This window comes from Alosa sapidissima, chromosome 21 (assembly GCF_018492685.1).
Source record: "Alosa sapidissima isolate fAloSap1 chromosome 21, fAloSap1.pri, whole genome shotgun sequence".
NCBI classification, from domain to species: domain Eukaryota; kingdom Metazoa; phylum Chordata; class Actinopteri; order Clupeiformes; family Clupeidae; genus Alosa; species Alosa sapidissima.
The window spans coordinates 13494384-13521715 of record NC_055977.1 but is presented as its reverse complement, the minus strand read 5'-3'; the positions used below and the strand labels follow the sequence as shown (position 1 = coordinate 13521715).

General features: G+C 45.9%; 1 protein-coding gene across 1 annotated transcript in view; it reads right to left on the bottom strand.

Moving 5' to 3' along the window:
- Positions 1 to 2253: 2253 nt before the first annotated feature.
- The window catches only part of nedd9 (neural precursor cell expressed, developmentally down-regulated 9), a 29882-nt gene continuing 4803 nt past the window's right edge, over positions 2254 to 27332 (bottom strand). The window contains exons 2-7 of the mRNA XM_042076289.1: positions 18750 to 19166; positions 8752 to 8853; positions 8403 to 8531; positions 6085 to 7287; positions 4759 to 4845; positions 2254 to 3558 (exon numbers count right to left, since the gene is read on the bottom strand). Of these exons, the coding sequence (XP_041932223.1) occupies positions 2989 to 3558; positions 4759 to 4845; positions 6085 to 7287; positions 8403 to 8531; positions 8752 to 8853; positions 18750 to 19166 (2508 nt within the window). The 3' untranslated portion in view covers positions 2254 to 2988. The remainder of the gene's footprint in view (positions 3559 to 4758; positions 4846 to 6084; positions 7288 to 8402; positions 8532 to 8751; positions 8854 to 18749; positions 19167 to 27332) is intronic.

Genomic DNA, 27332 nt, shown 5'->3' with positions numbered 1-27332 from the left:
TGGGGTGAGACATTCTTTGGATGCACTCCTGGATGCCTTTGAGCCATTATTGGAGCCTGATACTGGAAAAATAATCTACAGAGATGGCCAGACTCTGAGAGATAAAACATCCATGATGGATCCTCAGCTATTATTAGCAGTCTGAGCTTAGAAATAAAAAAAAAAATCCTGGAGAGCTGGCTCAGCTGCTGCGACTGGCCACCCTCCCCATCTTCCCCTGGACGGGAGCATGGATTTAGTGGCACTCTGTGTACTGGGAAGGAATTTGGGGTGTTCGGTGAGATTTGATGATTAAAAAAGACGTGCTGTTCCTGAGCACATGTTCAACAGACAGGCCCTTTCAGGAAAGTGTCTCTGGCACAGATTGGCACAAACACGGGTAGCACTGTCTCTGTACACTTCTCTCTCATAATTAACTGTTTTATTCTCTAATCATGCTACTACATATTTAGATATATTGCATACTCATAGTTTTATTTGCCATCAAAAACTTTGGATCAAATGTACAGTACATGATCTGAATAGGAAGCGACACACAAACATGTTTTCCTCCCATTCAAAAAAACTTCTGTGCTTGGTTGCATGATGCAAGCGTTTCTTGCGGCTATGTGGCAAGCTTGGTATAAAAAAATGACAGATAAGATGGATGGATGCTGCCCTCTCCACAGATGCGGTGGCGAAGTGGGTGCTGTGTCAGAGCCACAGGATGTGCGTCTGATGCAAACATTTCTAAGAAGGTGTTACATGTTCCTCACAGCTCCAGCTTTCGTTGTTGTAGCTGGGTTTTATCCCTAGGTTCGTATCTTAACATCATTTAAATTTGTTGTATGAGTTGAAATGATCGTATGAACTGATACGTATCTTCCACACTCTCTTTTTTTAAGTATATTTGAAAGCCTCTTGCCTCTATTTAGACAGGACAGTGAAGATTGACAGGAAGAGAGCGGGAGTGAAAGATGGGGTGGGATCGGTAGAATGACCGCTGGTCAGATTCGAACCCCAGGTGCCTGAATATGGTATGGACACTGTGCCCATTTGCACCACAGCTTCCCCCAATGTTTCACACCCAATTAACAGCTGGTGTACCACGTGTAAAATGTAGCATTTAACGTGTTGAAGATTCTCAATTCACCCATGCCTCTTGAATTTTAGAGATGATTTTAATAAATATGTTCTCTTTTAAGATCAACAAAAGACTGATCCTTCATTGGAGAAGTATCATGCTACCAACAGTTACCTCATTCTTGTTAGACACTGCAGCTTCAGGCACATGTTCCTCCTGGTATGCTGGTTATAATTAGCCCATTTCACAAGATGGGGCCGCTGTGTAAATCAACTTCCTATGGAAGAGCACTGTCCCATAGACAGCAAAAGAAAAGTCCACAGGAAAGACAGAAACAGGAAAACGTTTTACCCTGCCAATTAATGTTTTATTAACATCAATGAGGCCGGACACCTGGACACTGTGAAATTGGTCTATCGTGAAGAAGAGGCAAGGCATTGGCACTGGCATCCCTCTGCCATCTTTTCCCCCGGCTTACAGTAAAATCCCTTTAGCCTGGTCTTTCATCAACCCAGCTGGGGCCTGTACGGAGAGTCCTTCCTAATTATCCTGCGGTGAAATAAAAACAAGCGTCCAAGGGTACGCGCCGCTCCCGGCCCTGCCATGCAAGGAGACGTGAGCCGTTTCTGTTTAGGAAAAAATGGATGCCGACACTGATGACACTGTCTCTCCCACTTACATAAGGCGTGTTATCATTCCGAATGAAATTGGATTTACCGCCAAGTTGGAGCTTAGCGGTCTACTCCGGAGGCATGTTCGGGTGGGTGTGTACAGTGTGTACTGGGACTCATGTTCTGATTTGGAGGCCAGTAGGACTAAGCCTTACAGTGGGTACAGGGTGATTTGTGCGTTTAGAGAGAAAGGAACATTTAGGAGATCCAGACTGAGAATGTCCAGTGGACGCTATCTCAAATGAAGCAACTTTTCGAGCAAGAGGATTGCTTGAAAGGATGTACACCTAGAAATACACATCCTGTCACTCTTGTGCGGGTGAAAGTGGTTAGTTAAGGATGGAAGTGGTAGACTTGGGCCAGGTATCCTAAGCCTCTTTCATATATGAATGTTGACAATGCCTGTGGAATAAGACCAGGAAACTGCTCAGAGGTACCCATTCAGGTATGTAGTGTCCTATAGTGTTTACAGTACTTCCCCCAACACTCTTAAAAAAAAAGAAACAGTCATACGACTCGTGGAGGAAGAGACTTTTACTTTGCTATAAAGCCCACCTCTTTTTGCCAGAGACAGATGCAACAAGAATTACAAAGAACTACCGTCATCTCCAGCAGAGAAGCATGTCTCTTGTCTACCGATGGCAATGAAATAGAGTCCATCTCATAAGGTGCTTGATACCAACCAGGAATGTTACAGAATCTGTGTTCAAGTCACTCTACAAAAGCAAAATACAATTTTATACTCATATATTTATGTCATAATAATATAAAACAATCTACACATAAAAATATGGACAATAATTTACATAAAAGAAAGGGAAACTGCTATGTACAGAGCTTTTTGATGATGTTCAACATATTGTAACATAATAATAGATATATATATATATACATCTGTTGTTGGTGCAGGACATTAGAGGTGAGTATCCCGGCTCCAGAAAGCTAAAGTCCGACCACATTTGTTCCAACAATTCACTAAACAAGCTGATTCTAATTACCAGAACCCCTTAGCCAGGTAGAGGAGCTAATTAGTGAAATCACCTGTGTTAAGTGCCCAGGTAGAACCTATTCATGGCTTTCATCAGGTCCCTTGCCCGAGGTGTATAAAATCAAGCACGTAGTTTATGAATGCAGACAGCATGGTGCTTGATTTTATACACCCGTGGCAAGGGACCTGATGAAACCCATGAATACATAGGGCTTTTACTTTCTGACACCTGGAAGTCCACTTCTGCAGGACAGTGCAGGGGCTTGTTACAAAGCAGCCATCTGGTGCAGTTGCGTCTTGAACTTCTGGGCCTCATGCGAGAGTTCGGCCACGCGGTCCACCATCTCCTGCACGGCTGGCGTGCTGGGGTAGTTGAGGGCGGCCATCTTGGTGGCGGCCACCACCGTCTTGAGCAGTTCGCAGAGCACATTGCTCGAGTTCATGACGCGGTTGGCCACGTCGGGTGTGCCGGCCTGCCTCGAGAGCGTGTCGCCGATGAAGACGAGCTTGTGCGCGCTGAGGATGACGAACTTGCTGTGCGCGACGAAGATGCGCGGAGGCTGACCGGCGGCCACGCAGCCGAAGAAGGCGTCGATGGCGTTCAGTAGCGTCACAAAGTGCTGCTCGCACTGCTCCGCATAGAAGCCCAGGAGCTGCCGGTCGCGCCCACACACCTGGGTCCCGCTTCCCATTGAGGAGGAACAAGAGGAGGTGGAAGAGGAGGAGTCTGATGGGGTGGAGGAGGAGCCAGCGGAATGCTGGTGGGAGATCCACCGAGTGATGTCATTCTCCACTGGTTTGATCACTTCCTGTTCTAGCTGTTTGAGTTTGTTGAGCTGTGAGTGACACAGAAGGAGAAATAGAGGACAGAGAGGATGAGAGAGAGAGAGAGAGAGAGAGAAAGAGGTTGACAGAGACAAGAGGGAGGTAAAAGAAAGAAAAATAAGACAGAGAAAAATAAATACAGAGACATTCATTTTTTAAAGTAGTATACACTGGCTTCACTGGGAAGGAAGGAGTATTTCTGTCTGCTGGAACAGCTGGGGGACACACAACAGACAGTTCAGCAGTCTTCAAACTGATTGCTTCTCCAGCTGAGGGGAACATTTTTTTCAGTTTGGGGAAAATGCATTTTTAGAGTAAAATCGCACAATCAAAAATAAATCTCCAGGGTGATTATAGTGTGTGTGTGTGTGTGTTTGTGCGTGCCTGTGTAGGTGTTTGTGTGTCTGTGTCTGTGTGTACGTGTGTGTGTGCACATAAGCATGTCTGCAGGTCTAAGGGCCATCTGCCACATGTCATATTCTGGCAAAAATGCTCCAGATGTTGCGATTCCCCAGGTCTGAACTCTTCAGGCCACAGACACTAACCAGCTTTCCTCTGTTTGCCTGCCCTACACTATTCAGCAGTAAACAGCCGCTGGGCATGGTAAAAACCTATAGAGAACCGTGTGGTTTTGGCCCCCAGTTTTATTTCCATTGAACCTCTGCTCCCTAATCTGCCTTTCTTTCAGGGTGGCCCCAGTTGGGAAATAGCTGTAATACTTCAGCGCACTGTTTAAACAAAGCACTCACTAATGCACTTATTCTTACTGTACTCTACCGTTTTTAAATTGTCCTAAAATTGTTGAGAGAACTGCTTTAAAACTCAACTGTTACCATGTTGTTAGTTGCTTTGGTTGAAAATGTGTCAGCCAAATGTAATGTAATGTAATGCAATGTAATGTAATGTAATGTAATGCATTGCCAGGGCCTCCACAGATGGAGGTCTCTGCTCTGCTAACTTATCAGAACTACAGACTGTAAAAAAAAACGATTTGTGCATTCAACATAACACAGTCAAGTCATTTGGTTGCTTCGGCTGACTTATGTGTAAAAAATACGACACTACGCGTTGACATCACTTAGCAACAAGATTACTTCACTGGGTAATAACCATGACACTACACACTGACATAACTACTCAGTGACTTGACTGGGTTATATTGAGTGTGATCTTTTTCTTTTAGAGTGAAGAGGAGAAGAGGATGGTGTTACCTGTTCCTGCTCCAGCTGGACCTTCTGTTTGGTGATGTTCTCTTTGTCCAGGAGTTCCTTCTGTTGTCTCTCAAACTCATCTTTGCCCTGGAAGAAAAGACAGGTATAGTAATGAGGAACACACATATTTTATGGGAATTAAGTCAAGAGAAAAATGCATGTGTGTGTGTGTGTATCTGTCTGTCTGTTGGGTTTAATTTCTCGGACATTCAACTTTTTGATCCTTGATCACTGCACCATTGTGACTTTAATAGTAAGCAACAGTAAATCCTTTCTGGCATAGCCTCAATATCACCTTAACCCTACCCAGCTCTCATCCTCAAAGACTTTCCAGATTAAGATTAAAAGACAGCCTCTTTTTTTTTATACTCAGAGCAGATAAACACCCATATAAAGCACCGCTCGAGAGGAATGTTGCTTTTACTAATCCACTTGCTTGAGAACCAACAGATGGAAGAAAGGAGGCTTTACGTTTGCAAGAGGGAGCTGCTATACAAAGCATTAAGTGAGTGCTGCTCAAGAGGTAAATGTTTAGTCAACAGTCTGTGGATGTCTTTATAAAAAGCTGACTGGTATGGCATACCACTACCACTGCTACTCTGCCTCACTTTGCATCACCCAGTCCACGTTACAGTGTAACTAAACCACTGCAATGTGTTTCATAATGAAGACGAACAGCACCGTGCGGTTGTGGAGCGGATGGGGGACTAAGGTTGGGGTTATTTAAGAATATCAGTATCTATGTGCTGTAACATCATGATAAATGTATGACACTGTACTTTGCTTTTATGTGACACGACCTTTGTGATAAGTAGTGATGGGCAAATGAAGCTTTGGTGAACCACTGAACCACAGCAGTGTGAACCTAGCGACACTAGCTGAAAAGCAAAAAGATGGCCGCCACACATACATTTTTCAACATAAAAGTCCTTAGCAAACCAATATTTTTGGTTACATATACTGGTTTGGGTAAGGACTTTTATGTTGAAAAATCTACAAGTGGCAGCCATATTGGATTTTTTCATTAGTGTTGCTAGCTTCACACTGCTGTGGTTTAGTGGTTCACCAAAGCTTCATTTGCCCATCACTAGTGATAAGAGCCATGAGATCTATTTAGCTCCTTGCTTTAACAGACCTGAGACGTAACTGTATGTGAATTAGGATTTCCTTTGTTTGCTGGAATTAGTGGACTTAAGTGGATGTAAACTTGGCTTGCTTTTTGTGACATGGTGGTCAGTAATGATCAATTAGGAGTTTTCTTCAAAAAGGAAACCATATTCAACCGTTTTTTTTTTTCAGGCTATTTGCGTATTATTTCCCCCTTACTTGCAAATGGACGTAATCGTAGTCCTCCATCCAGCTCTTGACACATTTCTCGCTGTTGTTCATGTTGGCCTTGTCCTGGTTTAGGCTCTGGGGCACAGGAAAGGGCTTGGTCTGCTCGTTGTAGTTGTCGTCCGTGTGGTTGTGTGTGAGGGGGTGGACGATGCCCACGCTCTCCTCGCCCATACCCCTGTAGTAGGTGCCCTCCACAGCCGCGGGCGACCTGCGGAAGAGCAGCTCAGCGTTGGCGCTGACCGTGGACGCCAGCTGTTTGGTGTCGTCGGGCACGGTGCGCGAAACCATGACGAAGCGGTCCAGGTCGTCGCTCTTGCCTTGGTGCTTGGCGCTGCCGGCAAGCACGTGGACGGCCCAGCCGGACGATTCCAGCGCCTGTTGCGTCTGCTGCAGGATGACCTGCGAGTCCTCCAGCCGCTGCAGCTGTCGCCGCAGCTTGCTGTGGAGGCTTGGGTCCGAGAGCGCCGTGGCGTTGCTGGCCGCGCCGCGGCCGAACGCCAGGAAGTCGGCGAGAGTGGCGGGCACGCACTCCAGAGCCGCGCGGGCCTCGTTGGCGTGCCGCTCCATGAAGGCGAACGTCCGCCAGTGGGGTGAGGAGGCCAGAGCCAGCAGGGCGGCGCTAGAGGACTCCACCGCCTGCTGCAGCTGACCCAGTCTCTGAACGGCCGAGTCCAGGTCCAGCGCCAGGCGTGGCTCGGAGGGCGAGCCGGCCGACGAGGACGAGGTGGACATGCTGCTGCGCGCGCTGCCCGTGCTGGAGACGGACAGGCGGTTCACGCCGTCCGTCACATCTCCCAAAAGTCCCCGCGGTGCCGTCGGCGTCGCCTCCTGGGCCTGAGGCACGTCGTAGATGCCCTGGTTCGCCCGCTCGCGCTCGCCCGACGCCAACCTCCGCGGAGGGGGCGTCTGCATCCCGCGGGGGATGTCGTACAAGTCCCTCTGTGCCCCTGCCCCAGCCGCCGCCGTCAGCTGGCTGGGGGGGACGTCATAAATGGCGTTGCTGTCGCCCGCGTTGACCCGACGATGAGAAGCTGTGTCGGAGCCCGACTGGGGGAACTGCGTAGCTTTTGAGTGCGTGGAGGGTGGGGGGATGTCGTAGATGCCCTCCTGCTTCGGCTTGTGTGGCTGGGGGAAGTCGTAGTTGCCCTCCTCCTGCACCGGGTTGTTGCGACAGGGAGGCACCGAGTAGAGCTGTGGGAAAGAGCGAACGCATATTTTTTGATTAAACACAGAAAGGCACATGGGCGGTTTCCCTCACAAAAACCAGTGTTTAGTCAAGGAGTCCACATGACGTGTGTTTTGTAGGATCCTGAACGCAGATTTCTATCGAGATCTAGGTCAGACCCCAGTCACGAACATCAACAACCAACTACTCTCAAATAGCCTCCAACTTGACCACTTCGCATTTCGACCTACATAAAACCAAACCAGGGGTGCCCCATGCATCCGGTGGTTTCAATATCTCAAAACACGTGAAAACAAGTGACTTTCAGAGTTGAGCCTCGAAAACGCCGCCCCGCACGCTGTGAAAGCGGACTCCTTCAAAAGCTGTGATTACGGATGACGCAAATGACAGGTTCCCGCATACTTTCAGTTTATTACAAACAAACGGGCTGAGCTGGTCTACGCTGAGCCGGGCCGAGCGTTGAAAGGCAGCGGGATCTGGAAAGCGATTCTGCAGACCTTGACTCTCCCCACAAAATAGCTACAGAGAGGTCCTGCGCGTACAAAGCTGGCAAGCCCACTCTTTAATTTAGCAACCGGGGGGAAAAGTAATAAAAATGATTGTATCAAGTCTCTTTTATTTATTTTATTTTTTTGCCGCCACTGATGGTTAAAAGCAACGAGGGAAGTATAATAAGCCAACAGCAATAACCTCAAAAATGAAATAAATAATCAAGACAGAACATTACAGACTCGACTGGGACCACACTACATTTGAGCACAGTTTTAGTCTGCAAAGTCACAAGAGAAAGTGTTTTTTGCACAGCAAGATTTAGGCCACAATGATGTGTAATGTTGAGTCTATCCACCCTGTGGGATGACCAGTGGTCAGTCCTGCACGCTAAACCCTGGCCCCACCCCTCACTTTAACCATCCAGAGTATTACCTGCATGTCTTGCCACATCTCAACTAGATGACCACTTGTGTGCTCTTGTTGTGAACACAAAACCCTGGGCAAAGTTTGGACTTGATTCTCCGGGCACTGTCCGGATGTCCGTTGTGTAAAATCAGCTTATGTATGGTGACATTTGAGCCCCAGTGTGTGTGTGTGTGTGTGTGTGTGGGATGGTGCGTTCTCTTACCCCTTGAGATGTGGGGGGCACGTCGTACACCCCTTGGTGCCTGAGGTCGGACTGTGAGGGGGGAGGGATGTCGTACACACCCTGGCCGTGAGATTTCCCCACCTGTCTGCCTTGGGGAACATCATACACCTGTAAAACAACACATATAGATAGTGACATTAGCCCAGTGGTTACATTCCAGTCTGTGTGTGTGTAAGTGTGGGTGTGTGTAAAAGTGAGAGCATGTGCTTTTGCGATTGCATGAGTGTGTGTGTGTCTCTCTCTCTGTGTGTGTGTGTGTGTGTCTCTCTCTCTGTGTGTGTGTGTGTGTGTGTGTGTGTGTGTGTGTGTGTGTGTGTAAGCTACACACCCCCTGTTGCCTCATGGGAGGCACATCATAGACGTCCTGCTGCGGCTGTTGTGTGGGCCTGCTGTAGGTGTAGGAATTCCCCACACGGGTCGGGGTCACCACCTGTGAAACACACACACACACACACACACACACACATTAGTTTGGTTATGTGGTGGGGTAGGATGAAGAGGAGACACAGGTCATTCATGAGAATGAAACACATGTGCACATACACACACACACACACACACACACACACACACACAGTGGCATTTTGTGGGGTGGAGAGACAGGTCATGAATGAGTTTCTGTACCCATTTTTCCATTCAGATTTTCCCTACTTTGCTACAGTACTTCCTCCCCAGTACAAGTCAGTGGACATTTACTGAAGACAATATGGTGTTTTGCTTGGATTATCACTGCCCCTTCAGATCCCACGAGCCAACATATTCAATTTGCGGCGGGTCTAAGTTTGGCCTGGTTCTCTCCCGAGATCTGCTGGTGTCAGTTAAGGTTCTGGTTTGACCTAGCCAAGGCATTCGCTCAAACCCCTGCTTGACAGTGGAGACTGCCAATTGTCTAACCCCACACTAAACTGGGTCTTGGGTCATTAAGATGTAAATAATTCATGTAGCACAGTCATATTACTTTGAAGGTAATTGGCCCGATTTAAATGACAAATGGCAAAGTGCAAAGTCAGACAATAAGGGAAGTGTAATGTGCATGAACTAAAGCTACCGTGTGGTGTGTGAAACAATGATGTGACCCAACAATGTCACTGTTTACGATCTTGGTCATGGTATTAAATTATCAAATTGATTTTGCCAAGTTATTAAATTAGCTTTAGTGCGACTTTAGAGACTTTTCACTTTGTCCATCATCCAAATTAGGGGCCGTGTTGAGATATGAGGGCATGAGTATGATTGAATGAGTGACTCATATGTTATGACTTTCCCAAATGCTACTGGGACTTTACTGAAACTAGGCCCGGGACTCCAGCTAGTTAGCAGCCTTCCATCCAAGCCGCATGATAAAGGCTTTTCTGAGAGCCAAGACTTGGTGAGGATGTGGTCACTCCAGTCTAACGCATTAATGGAGAGGAAAGGGTGGGTGGGGTGGGGAGGGGTCTGGACTAGCAGCGGAACCCGATGCTATCTTTCAAGCAGGGAAAAAAACTATTTAAGAGTCAGAGTCTGAGCAGATTGCTGATGTGGGTGGAAACAGAGAGGAACTGAAGTGATGGACATTAGTCATCTGTTCAAATCAGTTTCACACAGACAGCGGTTCGCACAATCCCTCCTTCTATGCAGATTTCCCTTTACCACTTATCTTTCATTCCTCCTCCATCCGCCTCCCTTGTTCTCTTCCTCTCCTTCAGTCAAGTACTGCACATCTCTACATCTTAATGTCTATTATCCATCCCTCTACCCCCACCCCCCACACACACACACCTTTTCAACCCCTATGTGTGTAACATTGATTGTGCCAGACACAGAGTGGAATGTGCGGTATGCCCCCCACAGGCCTTGTGCCCCCCCACCATGAAAACAGCACTCTAAAGCCATAACCACGCTGGAACATTCAGGGTTCACTGACAGGTCTGGAAAATGGGAACCATGCGTACTGCTTCCCATTCAGGGAGAAAAAGGACAAAAAAAACACAAACCTCTCTCTCTCCCTCCCTCGCTCTCATTTTCTCAATTCAGTGAGATCTACTAGCATGACAACACACAAACTATTTTAACAAGGAGTTTAAACAGATTTTAACAAAAGGAAAACATACAACATGTGAATCTATAGCCAACCTTTTCTTTGACTCTCATTCTTCAGTCTCTCTCTCTAGCTTAATTATTTTCTTTCTTTCATCAGCTTCTCTCTCTCTCTCTCTCCCTCCCTCCTCACCCCTGGATGACGGCTGTGGGATTCAGTATTCAAATTCAATGTTCTGTTTGGTAAAATAAAAACCTCGTTTTTCATTAACGACCGGTGGGTTACGGTTCAGGACCACAGGACTCACCAGACTAATCCATTAGCAGGGAAATTATTGCCACTCAAGCCTGAAGACACGTAGACAGATAGACAGATACACCCACATACACAAACGCTCATACCACACACACAAACACAAACCACACACAAATGCACACACACACAAACACAAACCACACGCAAGCACAAACCACACACAAATGCACACACACACAAACACAAACCACACACAAATGCACACACACACAAACACAAACCACACGCAAGCACAAACCACACACACTCACAGGCATCGGTCTCACACCGCTCCCATATGGTTCGCATAAAAGTCCCATCTTGACATTTTCCCCACCAGCTGATGAATACTTCAGTCATGTGAGGGGAGGACACCTGAGTCCACCCATTACCCAGAAAAAACACAGGGCTCTTACATAACCACATTAATAAGGGCTCTATGTGTGTGAGGGAGCGTGTGTGTGTGAGTGTGTGTGTGAGTGTGTGTGAGTGTGTGTGTGTGTGTGTGTGTGTGTGTGTGTGTGTGTGTGAGAGAGAGAGAGAGAGAGAGAGAGAAAGAGAGTGTGAGAGAGAGAGACAGAGAGAGACAGAAAGAGAGAGTGTGTCTGTGTGCATGTATAAATCTATGTGTGACTGCGTGTGTATATATGCCTGTGTGTATGTGTGTGTGTGTGTGTGTGTGTGTGTGTGTGTGTGCATGTGTCAGCTGTCTGTTTCTGAAGGGGCAACAGAGGCTTAAAACACACAAATACACACACACACACACACAAACGCACACACACAACCAGACAAACAGACAGACACAGACAGACATACAGACAGACACACACACACACACACACACGCACTGTGCCGTCAGTCCCATCTAAGCCCTTTATTTACCCTCTCTTCACAGCTCTGTGCTACTTGATGCTCGGCGTCATCACACTGTAAATATTGACCTGGCACTGGAAGACTAAGCTTTTAAAAAGTGTGTGTGTGTGTGTGTGTGTGTGTGGAAAGAGTGAGTGGGTGTGAGTCTGTGTGAGTGTTGGTTTGTGTTAGTGTGTGTGTGTGTGTGTGTGTGTGTGTGTGTGTGTGTGTGTGTGTGTGTGTGTGTGGTAACATTGCCTCTGAACAAACACTCTACTACTGCTCATCTCCGTCACACAGAATTCCGTCACACTTGGACAACAAGGCTCACCAGGGATGGGCAGCAGGGTGGGAAATCGAATCCTGACAAACACACACACACACACGCACGCAGCACACACACATAGCCTCCAACTCTAACACTACAAAACACATTACAAATACCCACAGCTCTTCTCAAATACAGGTTGCTTTCTCTGAGAGAGGGAGAGAGAAGAAGACTGAGAGAGAGAGACTTTTGTTCTTTGATGTCGCTTCAGCGTAATTTTCCATGTGACATTTGGTGACTTAAGATCACTACTGTATGTAACTGACCCTTCAGGTTGTGGAAAGGCCAGGTTTGCTGTTGTGTGTCAGTAATCCTGTCATGCTTTATTTGGTGAGCTTTAAAGTCACCTTTAAAGCTCACCAAATAAATAAAGGACTCTGTGAGATCAACATGAGACCAAGAGGAAGAGAGTGGCGCACAATACCAGGATATGTGGCTCACCAGAATGGTGGTTGTTTACTGACTGTTTGCCCGATTCAGTTATAACATACAGCACACAAACACTTTTGGACATAAAGTACTTTTTGACTATCAGTGCGCCAACATAATGTTTAGCTAGTTTGATTAGCAGACCACACCTGATCTAGCTACAGTACATTCATGTGGATCCTTGATTTAGTATCTTTGCCTTATTAGTAATGTGGATTTGTTATTTCTTTTTATCATCCTTTTTATGTTGTAGTGCATGTTGAGTGTTATGTCTTGAGCTACTGGGACCTTGATTTTCCCCTTGGGATCAATAAAGTATAAATCTATCTATCTTCTATCTATCTAGCTAACAAGACTAAGAGTAGGGATATATAAACGACATGCCGATAAGTTCTCCAGTGGCAGGGCTCAGATTGCCCTGCTCTACATGTATGCTTTGTACAGCAAAGTGTTACTATGAGGGAAACAAAACGTGTGGCCAAACAAAAGGCGGGAACAGCAGCCTCTCTCTTGAGATAACTAGTAATCAGGTCGTGACTCAAGAGTGTGGGTTTGTGGGCAGATCACATGTGGGTAAGTGTTAAATGCTAACAAACCTTATTCACACCTTTTTTACAATTATTAACAACCTTCACACAAACCCCCCACACTGTTTCCCATATAATTTCCTTTAAGATATCTGCCACCCACGCAGTCTTAAAGGAGATGCCGCCTGCTAGAAGCTTTGTTCCAGGGGTTGGGCTAGTCAATCATTCACCTTCTCAGGTGACTCTCCTGTCTTGCCAACCGGATCTGTCTGTCTTTACTGACCTGTAAACCCCCGCCAAAAAAAACAACCCCCCTTCCCATTTCACACCTGTCTTTTTCCTTGTCTTTTTGGGTCTGTTGATGACAGTTGACCCATTTCTCACTCACTAGCTGATCCCCACCACAACCATTTGCAGATTTCAGTCAACACGCCTGTCAACACGATTGCTTTCAGTAAAAAACGTATAACCTGGTTACATGCGCCGAATAAGGAAATGAATGGGGTCGGGTTTTCAGTAAATTGGTGGTTCCTGAAAAGACCAGGAAGGAGAAGTGGACAGAGAGAGGAGTGAAAAATTGGCCTCTTGATTTAAGACTTGCAGATGCTCTTATATTGAAGATGAAGCACACACACTGAGAAACACATTAAAAAACCACCCCTGAGTTTTCATTTGTGCATTAGTGCTAATCTGCTAATTACTACGTTTTTAATAGGACTATAGCAGTTAATTAATTATTTGTTAATAACAGTTAACTTTTCTCATCCCCCAACTCTAAGTCACTCTGGTCTATCCCTCTGTGTTGGAATTTATCTCTAGTCGTTCTCATTCTTTATTATCAGTCATTACATTTCCTTTTCACCAGCGAGAATTTAATGTGATGAGGTTCTTTAGTGTGCTCTATTAATAACCAACAAATCAAGAAGGGATTCCTAAAATCCGCAAACACAGCTATAAAACCACCCATGCATAAAGAGATATTGCTTAATTTGGGGCTCAGAAAGAGCGGAGGTCAAAGACACCACTGAAGAAGTGTTAATGATTAGCTACAAGGCATGTGCTATTCGGTTACATGATTATATGACACATTCTAACCTGAACCTGTTGCTGGGTGACAAAACCCATAATATGCATGTGAGAATGTATTCAGAGAGTAATGATTACGATTACCTTGATGAAGAGATTTTAATGTCAAAACATTTAGTTGTTAAGTAACGGTTAAATAAAAATATACAAACACAATAAAATCAAAAACGCACAATATACGCAAGTTAAGGTTATTCAAATAGAGAGAGAACTGCACCACTACAAGTGACATGCAAGCCAGAAAGGGACAATGATTCAATACACATGAATGCTGGTAAAATATATACCTTCCCTGTAATGTTAGCTTCATCATAAAAAATGTCCTCTTTGACATGCATTGTAATAGCAATAAAGGTGACTGTGTGCTAGTATTTAACACTCTGTGCAGGGAGACCACTGGCTCTGAGGCCTCTGTAAGAGGTTGTGGCGTTAACAACATATGAACTAAAGACCTCCCTTGTCCCGATAATGGATTTATGACCTTGTCCTCGGGTCAGTACGCGTCGGCAAGCCTGATCCATCACCCGGAGCCAAGCACGGTGCTGACAGCCGTCTGGGGCGGAGGGGGAAGGGGGCAGGGGGCAGGAAGGCATAATTCACTTATCTGCCCTGGTGCCATGGCAGAGGGGCAGCCTAGGTCTGGGCAAAGATTTGTCTTGGCGCTGGCAGTGATAGCCATTCGCTCCCAATGATTCAGCGCAGGCCTAATCTTATCAATGTCAAGGGCAATGTCAGTGAGTGAGATTCGATAGTCGCCTTCAACACGACGGCGACAAAGCTGTACGGAAGACTCCAGATATATGTGTGTGTATGTGTGTCTTTCTGTCTTTGTTTTCAAGTTTTTGTGTGTATTATATGTGAGAGTGTGTGTGTGTGTGTGTACATATTCTGTGTTTGTGTTACTTTAGTGCAATATCTTGGAGACGGAAGTCGCTAAACAAGGAGCTGGACTTTCCCCTCCTCAACACTACGTGAGGAAACAAACGCAAACCTGGACAGAACTGATAAGAAACCTTCATTGGCGCCTTCTCAGGCATGCTCGTAGAAGCAGGCTGAGCCATTCTGACTCAGTACCTGACTCATTAAAGGAAATCAGGGGGAAAAAACGTAAACTTTCTCATTCAAATGAGCGCTCTAACACTCCATCTACTGTTTCGAAACGAAAATAAAAACTCCAGTCTGCATTTTAAATAGCTCCTTTCGTCAGGAGCACACATTAATCTTTGAAATGAAGCGGACTAAAATATATGCACTGTGAGCACAAATGAATGAGGTCTTATTACAGAGATCATAAATGGCTTTTTGGGATTGAAATTAGAGAAACAGTGCCCTGCTTATTATGAACTCAAAGGACCATAGTCTATTCCTGGCCCTATACGCTAGAGCCTGGAAGTGCCACATAGGTTTTAAGGATAAGCGTTTGGTTCCACACCACTGTGGCACTAATAGCCAGAGAGGGGACCTCAGCAGCCCCAGTCAGAGGTCCTCTTTGTGGGGCAGGCGGCTCTCGAAGTAGGGGCCCCCCAGTCCCTGCCTGGTTCTTGCAGCAGGCATGAATAGGGCGCCTGTGGGGGCTATCCGGCGTTTTTAGCTCACTGTACCCCTGAGGTCGGATGGGGACAGAAGTTGTAACAGTGAGCCCGGGGGTTGGTCGCGCCGACTAACGGGTGGCTGCCGTTAGCGCCAAGTCGCCAAGGGCTCAGCCAAGCCTCACAGTGCCCCTTTATGTGCCAACCCTGGCGATCCGCATCAGTCACAACAACAGGCTAATGGTTCTGTCCCTACCCCTACCCCTACCCGTGTCGGAGATTTATGAGGCCTGGCCTAGCCATAGCGTGCCTCCAGACACATGCACACAATAACCTGGGCAAACACACAAAAGGTCTGCCATGGAAGCCACATTCACATTCTGCAGGCCTGGCTGGAAAACTAGAGAGAAAAGGGAAAGAGGAAAAGAGAGGGAGAGAGGAAAGAGAGAGAGAAAGGCTAGCATTCCAGCTAACAATGTTCTTGCTGTGGTGTGGTGAGAAAGGAAGATTTTGGGATCACAGAAGGCTTTCAGTGATTCTTTATGTGTTTGGCCCATGAGAAGGGAATGCAATATAGACGGCAGTTACCAAATATGGAAGTAAGTAGTATGTTTTTTGTAACATTTAAGCTACCCATTTTAAGCTACCTGTCATTTTGATAGTGATAATTAAAATAAGTTTTGAGTAAATGACAGTACAGTAATTCCCCCTGCAGGAAACTTGTGTCAGCATCAGCATCAGCTTCAAACATGCAGCATACAAAATATTTAGCATGCATCAAGGCTACTCCACACACTGATAGATGGTAGACTCTATGAGTCGAGCTGGAGGAGAGCTGGATGCCCTGTGTACATCAGCTCCACCCTTCTACCTCACTCAGGCCAGAACTGGCAAACACAACCCCTAATCTCAGTGGAAAAAACAGCTAAGGCTTGTTGGTTGATTTTTTTTCCTTCATTTATTTCTCTCTCTCTCTCTCTCTCTTACTGCTCTCAAATGGTAGCAATTCAGGAGCTTAACCATGCTCGGGGGGCCCTCTGAAACTTTAGGAGAATGTTCTCAGGGGCAGCATGACAGGCCTTAGACCCAGATGAAACCACACACATCACTTATTTAATTAAACTCTTTTTAAAAGATAAAATACTTGCTAGAGCCCTATGAAAGTCCCAAGCTGCAGATTCGGCCGAGTGACTTTGTTTATGAATGGAACCAGTTTGTCTTTAACTTGGGAAGGAAAATTAGCCTTACACCCTCAGAAAGGGAAAAAAAACCCTTAGAAGAATAATTAAACTGAGTAAGTTCAAGGGCGGTAAGTTTCCCCGCAGCTGGATTTCACCAGTTCATAGTGTACTTGAAATATCTATCTGCAGTATGGCCCAGCCACACTCTTTTTCTGTGATTAAATGTTTAATCCCAGCCACACTCATCTTCCCTCATCTAGCAAATTCCTTCTGCGGTGAGTGAAAGAGCGAGTGAGCCAGTTTCTGGTCACCTCACTCACTGGTGCCTTCCGTCTGTTTACAGGACAAACACACACCTCGGTTAATTTCACTTTGAGTGTGTGTGGGGGGGATGTGTCACTATGGCCTCACTGTCTACAGACACATCAAAGAGAGTGGAAAATGCGTACGGTACACACACACACACACACACACACACACAAAAGCCATAATTATTTTGTCCTTTACTGTTTACCCCTCTAGAAAGAATTAAATGCACCACCAAAGGCTTTGAAGGAGATGCATTTAGCTGGTTGTGAAAAAGCCAGCTCTTGTTTGTTCAAACAGATACGCACACACTCTCATCCAGCGGCCTGTTTTGTGTATATTTGGATCAGGTTTCCAGGGGACAGTTCTCTCTCTGTCACAGTCTGACTGCAGCCTAGAACACTGAGATGAGCTCACCTGCTCCGTCTCACCAGGGAGGGGGGAACAGACTTGTGCTCTCTGCCCCGTGGTGTCGAGGTTCAGCAGGCGGCTGATTATCTTGACGATATGTTAGCGATTTGTCTTTGCTGCAAGGATGTTTGCAGTCTGCAGAGCCACTGTGGCGACCTGTGGTCTGCCTGCAGCACAAACACAAAGGCCACTGTCTCCGTTGAACTACCTACAGCACTGTGGCGGCTTGCCTTCTCCGAGCAGTTACACACACAAAGGTAACTCTCTCCCTGTTACTGCCTCGGAAACTGTGGCGACTAGAGTCCTCCAAGCACCGCACACACAAAGGAAACTCTCTCTTTATAACTACCTCAAGCTTGCGATCTGTCAAACAACACATACAGACACACACACACAAAGGCAACTCTCTCCCTATAACTACCTCAGGCACTGTGGCTTTCTGTTCGGCCAGGCTGCAGCATCTAAATCAAGCAGCCAGGTCCTGCACTGAGAGGCAGTGTTGGGTACGTAACAGGCTCCTCTGTGGCGCAGGCAGGGCTTGGGGTTGGGTTTTATTTTATTTATTTATTTATTTTTTGTTTATTTATTTATTTCCCTCTCGTTCTGCTGCTGCCGCTGCTGCTTGACGGGGCAGCGAAAGAAGAGGAGGTCAGTTTGTGATCTAAATGTGGGCGCCTGACGGGCAGGCAAGGCAGGCAGGAACACCACAGACCGAGCAAAACAGGGTTTTGGTTTGTTTTTCCATGAGCTCCGCTCCTCCAATGCGGCTTCCTCCGGGTGGAGACACACACATAAAAAAAGGTTCCTGTCCTGTCCACTGGGGCTCCTCTGTGGTGACCAGTGGCAGAACCAGAGCTCCAAATCGGACTGGGCAGGACCAGGTTGGGTCAGGCAGGCACGCCCTGAGTGGGTCAGACATAGACCATACTTACGCAACCTACATCCCTATTTTTAAAAAAGCATAAAAAGGCATTTGGGAGCGTTCAGCAGCAGGGTGACGCACTGGCCCGGTTTCTGCGGGCCAGCAACTGCCGGTAATTGAGTTGTGTCTCCTATGAAGCACCTAACCCTGTTTGCAGCAAAATCAAATCTCCTCTCTAATCTCCTCTCCATCTGTGCGGATGAGAGTCTGCACGTGGTGCTTGTGTGTGTGTGTGTGTGTGTGTGTGTGTGTGTGTGTGTTTGTATGTGTGTATGTGTGTGTGTGTGTGTGTGTTGCTGTGCGTATGTGCCTGTGGCTGTCTGTGTGTGTGTGTGTGTGTCTATATGTGTGTATGTGTGTGTGTCTATGTGCGTGTGTGTGTGTGTGTGTGTGTGTGTGTGTGCGTGTTAGTGGAAGGAGAACATGGACGGGAAGTCTTACCTTAGCTGGTGCACCATCCACAGCCAAGGCACTCCTCTGGGGGACCTGGTACACATCCTGGGCAGGTGGCACCTGGTAGATGCCCTGCAGGTGGGCACCCTGGTGGGCAGCAGGCACCTGGTACAGCCCATGAGAGGACGGCAGAGGCTTCGGCCCGTATCCGGCCGCTGCCACTACAGGGCTCTGCACCGGAGACTGCGGCAGTGGCGACGGACTCTGGCTCTCGAACATGGGCCCGATGAGGAGCTTGAGGCGGTTGCCGGGGGCGATGCCCTGGCGCCCGTGCAGCGAGCAGAGCCACCAGCCCTCCAGGCCGCCGGTGTTCTGTTCGATCACCGTCAGGATGTCACCCTTCCGGAAGGCCAGCTCTTCCGGGGACTCGGGCATGTTGTCGTACAACGCTTTCGCCATCAGATTCTGGAAAGAAGCAGGAAACAAGCAGTCAGCCTAGTGGAATATTGTCTCCTAACATCTGGGCACAGATACCAAATTAAGGTGTTCATTCATTGTCATGGCTAAGATTATAGCGATATGCTGATACTGTGGCATACTATGGTATGAAAATCCGCTATAGAATCTGTTACAATAGCATGTACATTTGCTAATTATTTGTATGGAAAAAATGCAACTGAATGGACGCCAAGTGTCTGCCAAGGAGAACGCCCATCTTCGACAACGGCATCCCTCTTTGCAGATCAAAGTATAAAGAAAAGTTTAAAAGAAAAAAACATCCAATCGCCCAGCAAAATCTAGGTTGTCTGCCCATTCAGTAACTTCTAACTTACTGACAGACACACATTACACTATAGACAGCAAGACAAGTACCGTAGACTTATCATACAGCATACCGGTAGTCATCATGACCTTTAAAACCAATATCAACAGGAATGAAATGCTATCAAAAGAGCTTTAAATGGGGCTCCATCAAAGGTTACAGAAACTAGGAATCCATACAGAAAACAGAGAGAAAGGTTGTTATGGAAATTACACATTTGCATCTGGTCAAACAGCAGTCATACTTATTTATGCAACTCCCAGAGGAAAAGATACTTTTATCAGTGCTGAAATAACAGCCAACACAACACACATGGATATGCAGGATGGGAAAGAGGAAGCTGAGGTTTATCAAAGAACAAAAAGCTATAATAATAATAGGATCGACTGTTTATTGTAGTTTCCATAGAATTCATTCTTTATGACTTCAACTATTAAGTTTATGAGTTAATGTCTGACCTGAAGACTGATAATATGAATCACATTGAAAATAAAATGTCTAACTTATTTTATTTTCCAAAAGTGAGTGCAAAGACCATAACAGCACAGCCCCCTTGAACACCTATCTGATTGTTTAGCACCACAAGAACACAACCTGCTTTAGTAAGAAAGCTTGATAACTTTTGATACCATAGAACTAACTAAAACATCACTTTAAAAAAGACTCCCCTCAGTTTTAGCAAAGAACTTTCTTTAGATATTTAATTGTATGTAGTGTTAATATTATATAGGGACTGAGAGGTCATGGTCATCATTTTAGTGCTGGCCCATCCTCACTCCTCACATCTCGCTCTGATCCTCTTTACACGGTAAACACCATCTACATCACATCTACACAGCAAAATCCTCTGGCTTTTCTCATAGGCCACATTAGAGATGCTTTAGATTCAGCCTGTTGTACAGTCAGCCACTATATAAATCACCATAAAAGCACATCAAATCTTCTAATCTCTACTCTCCAGGGGAACCTTTCGCAAACCTTTCATGTGGGAAATGTCAGTGTTTTTTCCCAGTTTCCTCCACTCTCCATCTCTCTCCTCTCTCTTCCTGACTACTCTACTCTCTCTCTCCATCTCTCTCCTCTCTCTTCCTGACTCTACTCTCTCTCTCTCTCCATCTCTCTCCTCTCTCTTCCTGACTACTCTCTCTCTCCATCTCTCTCCTCTCTCTTCCTGACTCTACTCTCTCTCTCCATCTCTCTCCTCTCTCTTCCTGACTAATCTCTCTCTCTCTCCATCTCTCTCCTCTCTCTCTCCATCTCTCTCCTCTCTCTTCCTGACTCTACTCTCTCTCTCCATCTCTCTCCTCTCTCTTCCTGACTACTCTCTCTCTCTCTCCATCTCTCCTCTCTCTTCCTGACTCTACTCTCTCTCTCTCCATCTCTCTCTCTCTCCTCTCTCTTCCTGACTCTACTCTCTCTCTCTCTCTCGTCTCTCTTCCTGACTCTACTCTCTCTCTCTCTCCATCTCTCCTCTCTCTTCCTGACTCTACTCTCTCTCTCTCTCTCTCCGTGACTCTTTACTCTCTCGCTCTGCTCTTACCCTTACCCTTTATTCACTCTCCTCTCTTCTCTTTCTGCTCTCTCTCTCTCTTTCTCTGCTCTACTTCTTTACTCTCTCTCTCTTTCTCTCGGTCTGTCTCTCCCTCCTCCCTCTTTGACTGCAACAGGGTGTTTTCTGTGGTGGGAATCAGCTCTTTTCCGCCGCACTTTGCCTGGTCACTGGGAGTCCCTGGCCGATTAGAAATGGTTCCCACGTGAACACGGCTGCCTAGGGCAGCTCATTATCTCTCACTGGGTGTCTGGCGCGGCTGCCTTTGTCTAAGTCCCTATTGCCATGGACACACACACATACACACACACACATACACACAACATATAACAGACCATCCCCAAACACACACACACACACACCCTATAACAACCGACCTCTGAACACACACACACACAAACACACACACAGACACACACACCCTATAACAGCCGATCCCTGAACACACACACACACACACACACACACACACATACACTATACAAGCCGACCCCTGAACACATACAGACACACACACACACCTCCTCAATCCAATCCTATCCAATACAATAGCAAACAGAGTGCTAAAGCAAGCAACAGGAAGTCCAAACCTGACCCCAGGGGTCACGACCGTCCAGCCAACTGGAGGGAATGAATGGTGTCAGTCAGTCTCATCCCAGACAAAGCTGACCCAAAAGTCTGCTGAAAAAAGCTCTGCTGGCTCTTTATGTGGTGATGGGAAGGCTTTTACAGACTCGCCACCTTGGGAGCAGGTCCTTCAGTGCCATGGCCCCTAAAACTCTGGAATTCCCTTCCTCAATCCCTCAGTAACTGCACTTCTTTCTCTTTTTTGAATTTATTTAAAAAATGTATTTTTTCCAAAATATTTTCCTCCTAGATATTTTAAGATGTTGTTTTTTCATCACAACCCTATTTCTTCCTCTTCTACTGCTTTAGTACTATCATTACACTCAAAGCATGTTTTTAAAGACAGGTATGTCATGTGATTATTTACATCATGTTTTTGTAAGTAGCGACTAGTGAGTCTGGATAACATTTTAAATTTAGTCTGATAGTTCATGGTCATGATAAGGAGAGACAAACCCATCTGCATGATCTAAACACACTCACAGCACACACAGACTTTCAGCGTGAAGAGTGACACGTTGTGTGTGAAGCAAAAGGAAACTGCAAGCAGGCGGCGGAGTTTGATGTGGCAGTGCAGAGGCCCGCGCTGCAAAGAGTGACACAAGGACACAGGGAAGAGGGGAAGAGGTTGAAAAGTGGTGAGAAGAGAAGAATAACTAACCATGAAACAAAAACATATAGCTCCAATTAGCCTACCACCTTCACACCACACTGCCTATATGTTGCTTGAAGTGTCCAAGACTTCACACACAAGCCCTCCCAAACACACACACACACACACACACACACACACACACACACATACAAACTCAAACTTCCTGTCGTGCAAAATTGTCTGATACCGAACTATACATAGACACTTTAAGAGACCAACCACTCAACTGGACTTCTGCTTTCTTTTAGAGTAAACAAGACAAACTTCAGTGGGCTATATGATCTGATCGGGGGATCTGACACGGCTGCAGACCTCTAAGCTAACATCAAGGTCAGATCAGGACCAAATCAGGACCACATCAGGACCAGATCGAGATCCAATTTGGATTTATTCTGTTCCAGAAGATCATCTGAGACTCTTAATCTAAAATCAGTATCCAACACTGGATGGCACAAAGAACTCTTACAGTGCATTTCAAATGAAAACAAATCCAAACCAGGGCACTGATATTAAATATTGACTTCCTAAAGATGAAAAGCAAACATCTATAAGACTGTCTATGAGACAGACTGTTGGGGCGATACAATCAATACCTACCACCAAAACAAAACAAAAAATGACTAAACAAACGTTAATCCCTGGTTTGTCTCTTGCAATCAGAGACAATGAGAGGAAAGCCCTGTTGAAATAATGGCTGCCGTGCGATAAAAGGCTGTTGTTGCGTGTGTCTGTTTACTTCGGATTGGTTTCAGGGACAGGTGTGTCTAATCATGACCTCACGTATGTGTACTGAAGGCGTAAACAGCGGTTTGTCAGAAGAAGCTGACTTCAATCAGCCCAGTGCTGAGCTGCCCTCGTAAACACATATGTTTATCATTCACCCGTGGTCAGAAAAGCCTTCTGTGCCTCTCTCTATCTCTCCATCTCTCTCTGTTTCTCTCTCACTTTCTCTCAGTCACTCTCTCACTTGTTAAGGGGAAGTGACTTCCGGGAAGTTATCTTTTAATGACTTGGCTACGGGGAGGTGGCAAAAGAAGCATTCCAAAGCCTCACCAACCATAGCCAGAAGGGCAAACTTTGACCCTTAACTTAAAAAAAAAGACACTTTAATGTGTTCCAGCTGTGGGCGAATGTGCAAGCTTCCTGTATGACCAGCCAGGCCAAAGCGTTTTAGGGAAAGGGCATCAGAAGGACTTCTGGGACTAGCCAGGAGGTCATGGGTGGTTCCATCTTACTACCATTCAAGGAAACACACACTCATGCGCATACACATACACACACACACACACACACACACACACAGACACAGACACACACACACCAACAAACAAACAGACACAGATGCAGACACAGGCACACACAGATACACACACACACACACACACACACACACACACACACACACACACACACACACACACACACACACAAACAGTGAGTGAAGTGCCAAGTCTTCTCCCGTCCACACCTGGAGCTGACGTATGAGCCCAGCTGCTTCTCCTCGGCCTAATTAGCCTCAGCAGCGCCATGACTCATCGCTTTCTAAATAAGGCAAATGTTTTTAGGGAGGCTAGACAGTCCCATTCAACGTAAACACAACTTCCGGTATACCCAAAAGTAGCATAATAACTCACACAAGGATTACAACATAAAACCAGACAGCATTTCACAGTGCTGCCCCCTCTCCTTGGTTAGCTTTGGCTCTGAATTTAGCTCCTAAAGAAACATCAGCATTATTACTCAGCCAGATGATGTTAACGCAATAGGTCAGTGTAAAGTCCCCTAAGCGGTCAAGCCAAAGTGGTGGGATGCGGCACTCATTTTCGGCAGCAGGTTTGTGGATCCCCGACGGGGGAGCAAGGGGGAGAGTTGGCTGTCAAAGCGGGTTTGGGATAACCTTACAAAGCTCACCCAGAGGCCTGTTAAAACAGTGGGACAACCCCTGCTGAGATGGCAATAGAGGGAGACGTTCGCATTACAAAACAAACACAGACACACACACACACACACACACACACACACACACAAATACAAACACACAACACACACACACACACAACACACACTTACAAGTACATTACAGCAGAAAAGCACAGTAGCACATAAATACAGATACACATATCTGGCAAACACACATTCACACACTCAAGCACACACACACACACACACAACAAGAGCACAAGCACACCAATACACATGTCACACACAAAAAATAGAATGTGCTGCAAATTGGGGCCAATTCCTGTGGGTTCTAGAAAGGATGGATGGTGGAAAAATGGTAGACTAGAACACACACACACACACACACACACACACACACACACACACACACACACACACACACACACACACACACACACACACAGACTCAGGCCTGGCCTCCTTTCACACAGGTAAATATAGAACATAATTATGGCTGTGACGTTAATAGAGACCCCATGACTTAGCATCGGCTGCTCCTAAGAGTGACTGCTGGGTTGGAGGCAATGTCATCTCAATAAATGGGCTATGCCAAGACAAAACGTTCTAGAACAATGGAATGAAACTCTCAACAGCAACATCAGCTGATCTGAGGCTGCTCTATCCATGCTAAAGTGGATGTGCTGTTATATGTAGAATTCTATGCTTTATTTTATGTGATGTGTTATTTGCAATATGCTATGCTATATGCTGTAGTATGCTATGCTATAGCCTTGTCATATAGTTAAATTGGTAAAATTCATGAATGAAGGAATGACTGTACAGTAACAAGGAAATTATGCAAGGTGATTGTTGAAAGAATTTATCTTGTGAATCTGTATGCTTGCAGAAAACTCACTCAAACACACACAGACACAGACACACAAAAATGTTAACCCATTGTAGTGTCAGAAGTTGATTATAAATAACTGATTATACAGTAAAACATGTTCATTCAACACATTCTCATCACACATAACAAAGTAATTACACAAATGGGACAAAGTTTAAAGTATAAAATTCAATTTCCAGTCTCAATACAGTTTCCTGGCCTCTAGTAAAACCTACATCACACTATTACCCAAGATGAGCATAAAAGGGGGAGGTTTTTACAGCAAACTTCTGAAGACATGAAGCAACCGGCATATAAACCATTCACTCTTTATGGCTGTTCGTTTATGAGTGTTTGTTACGACCGATGTCTTTCATTTTCTGATGTTCCCAGTGGGTGCTTAGATTGGCACGCTTCAAGCAGACCTGTCTGGAGATGCCACGCAGTGCCAATCCCCTTACCCTCAAGCATGCTTTTCTGCTGAACCGCATAGCAGTGCCCCCCCCCCCCCCCCCACACTCCACACACACGCTCGCAAGCACTGTATTTCAGTCAAGCATGCAAAAACTTGCAAGTACATGCACACAAAAACACTTAATAACACACACACACCCACACACACAAATATATACACATAGGAACAAATTCACTCACTTATTCCTTAACACACACACACACACACACACACACACACACACACACACACACACACACACACACACAGTTCCTCACAGCTTTAGCTGTAGCCTGACACGCAATGGAGTAAGGGGCCCCATCTAGGCCAACTCATCTCTAAACCACACCACCACTGCAGCCAGCCCCAGACACCATAAAAGCTAAACAACACACAGGCCCAAGAGGCACGACAGAGGGGATAGTCTCTCTCTTTGCCTTCTCCTTTCTCTTCTTCTTATTCTCTCTCTTTCTCTCTCTCTTCTTCTTCTTCTTCTTTTTCTTCTTTTACTGCTTAGAGGCATTCCTGCGTTCACACTAAACACAAGTCCTGTGGGAATGATGATACCGATACAACAGTCTATTGGAAATGTTTCCACATTACCTCACAGACTTGCCCCCAAGGTTACCTGTGTGGTATGGCTAACTTCAGGGCTGTTTTTTTCCACTATTGGCCTTCCTTCCTTCCTTTCTTTATTTCTTTCTACACTTTCTTTTAAAAGGGGAGATGAATAGCACAGAGCTCCTGGGGATTTGGGGTGAGGAGGAGTAAAGAGATCAGGACGGCAGTTGCCATGGAGAAGCTTGTGTGTCTGTCTCTCTTTAGGCCTTAGGGACATAAATCCCCCTGCACTACTGTCTGACGTGTCTGTGTGTGTGTGTGTGTGTGTGTGTGTGTGTGTGTGTGTGTGTGTGTGTGTGTGATACGTTTTTCGCTATCTCTGCAGGGACACCCTTTGGGGCTTAGCACCAAAAAAGGGGGAAAAGCTAGATGTTTTCCTTTCAAACGTCAAGTCAATTTCACACACCATCGTGAGAGATCTGCAATAGGGACAAAAGAGAGAGATTCAAAACACTGAACGTCAGAGAGGTGAGATCATGAAATTGAGACTTTCATCTATTATGTCCCATTGTTCCCAGCCACTTTCTGAAAAATTAAAAATGCTTGTCTGAGGCTAAAGAAAAGAAAGACCTCTAGTCTTCGGTGTTGTATGTATACATCATTTGTCTCTCATAGCGTGTACTTTACTTGTTATTGTCTCCTGTCTGTAAATAATGTACATTGTCTGTGTACTGTCCATATTGTTTTGTATTGTATTGTATATTGCAGATATACAGTAGAGTTACCAACGACTGGAGCCAAATTCTTTGTGTGTGTCAACATACTTGGCCAATAAAACACCATTCTAGTTCTGATTCATCAGAGCAGACAGTTCTAACCAGGCTCTTTGACATGTAAGCTTTTGTCGCCAGCCATCAAAGTTGATCTGGTTGGCAACTGGCCAGCTTCCCAGTGAGGGGTCTCGGGGTTGCCCCAACTGTCTGTCTCACAAGGGTCAGTGAGTGTACTCCTTCTAATCGGCCTGGAAAATATTTGGCGGCCGGTCGCGAGGCGTGACAGTGGTATTTCCAGTCAGGGTCAGACTCTAAGCCATGACCAGTCCTCGTTGTCAGATACAGTATGAAGGGGGCCCACTTCCTGTCGGCGTCACTGAGGGGACAATGCCATCCGC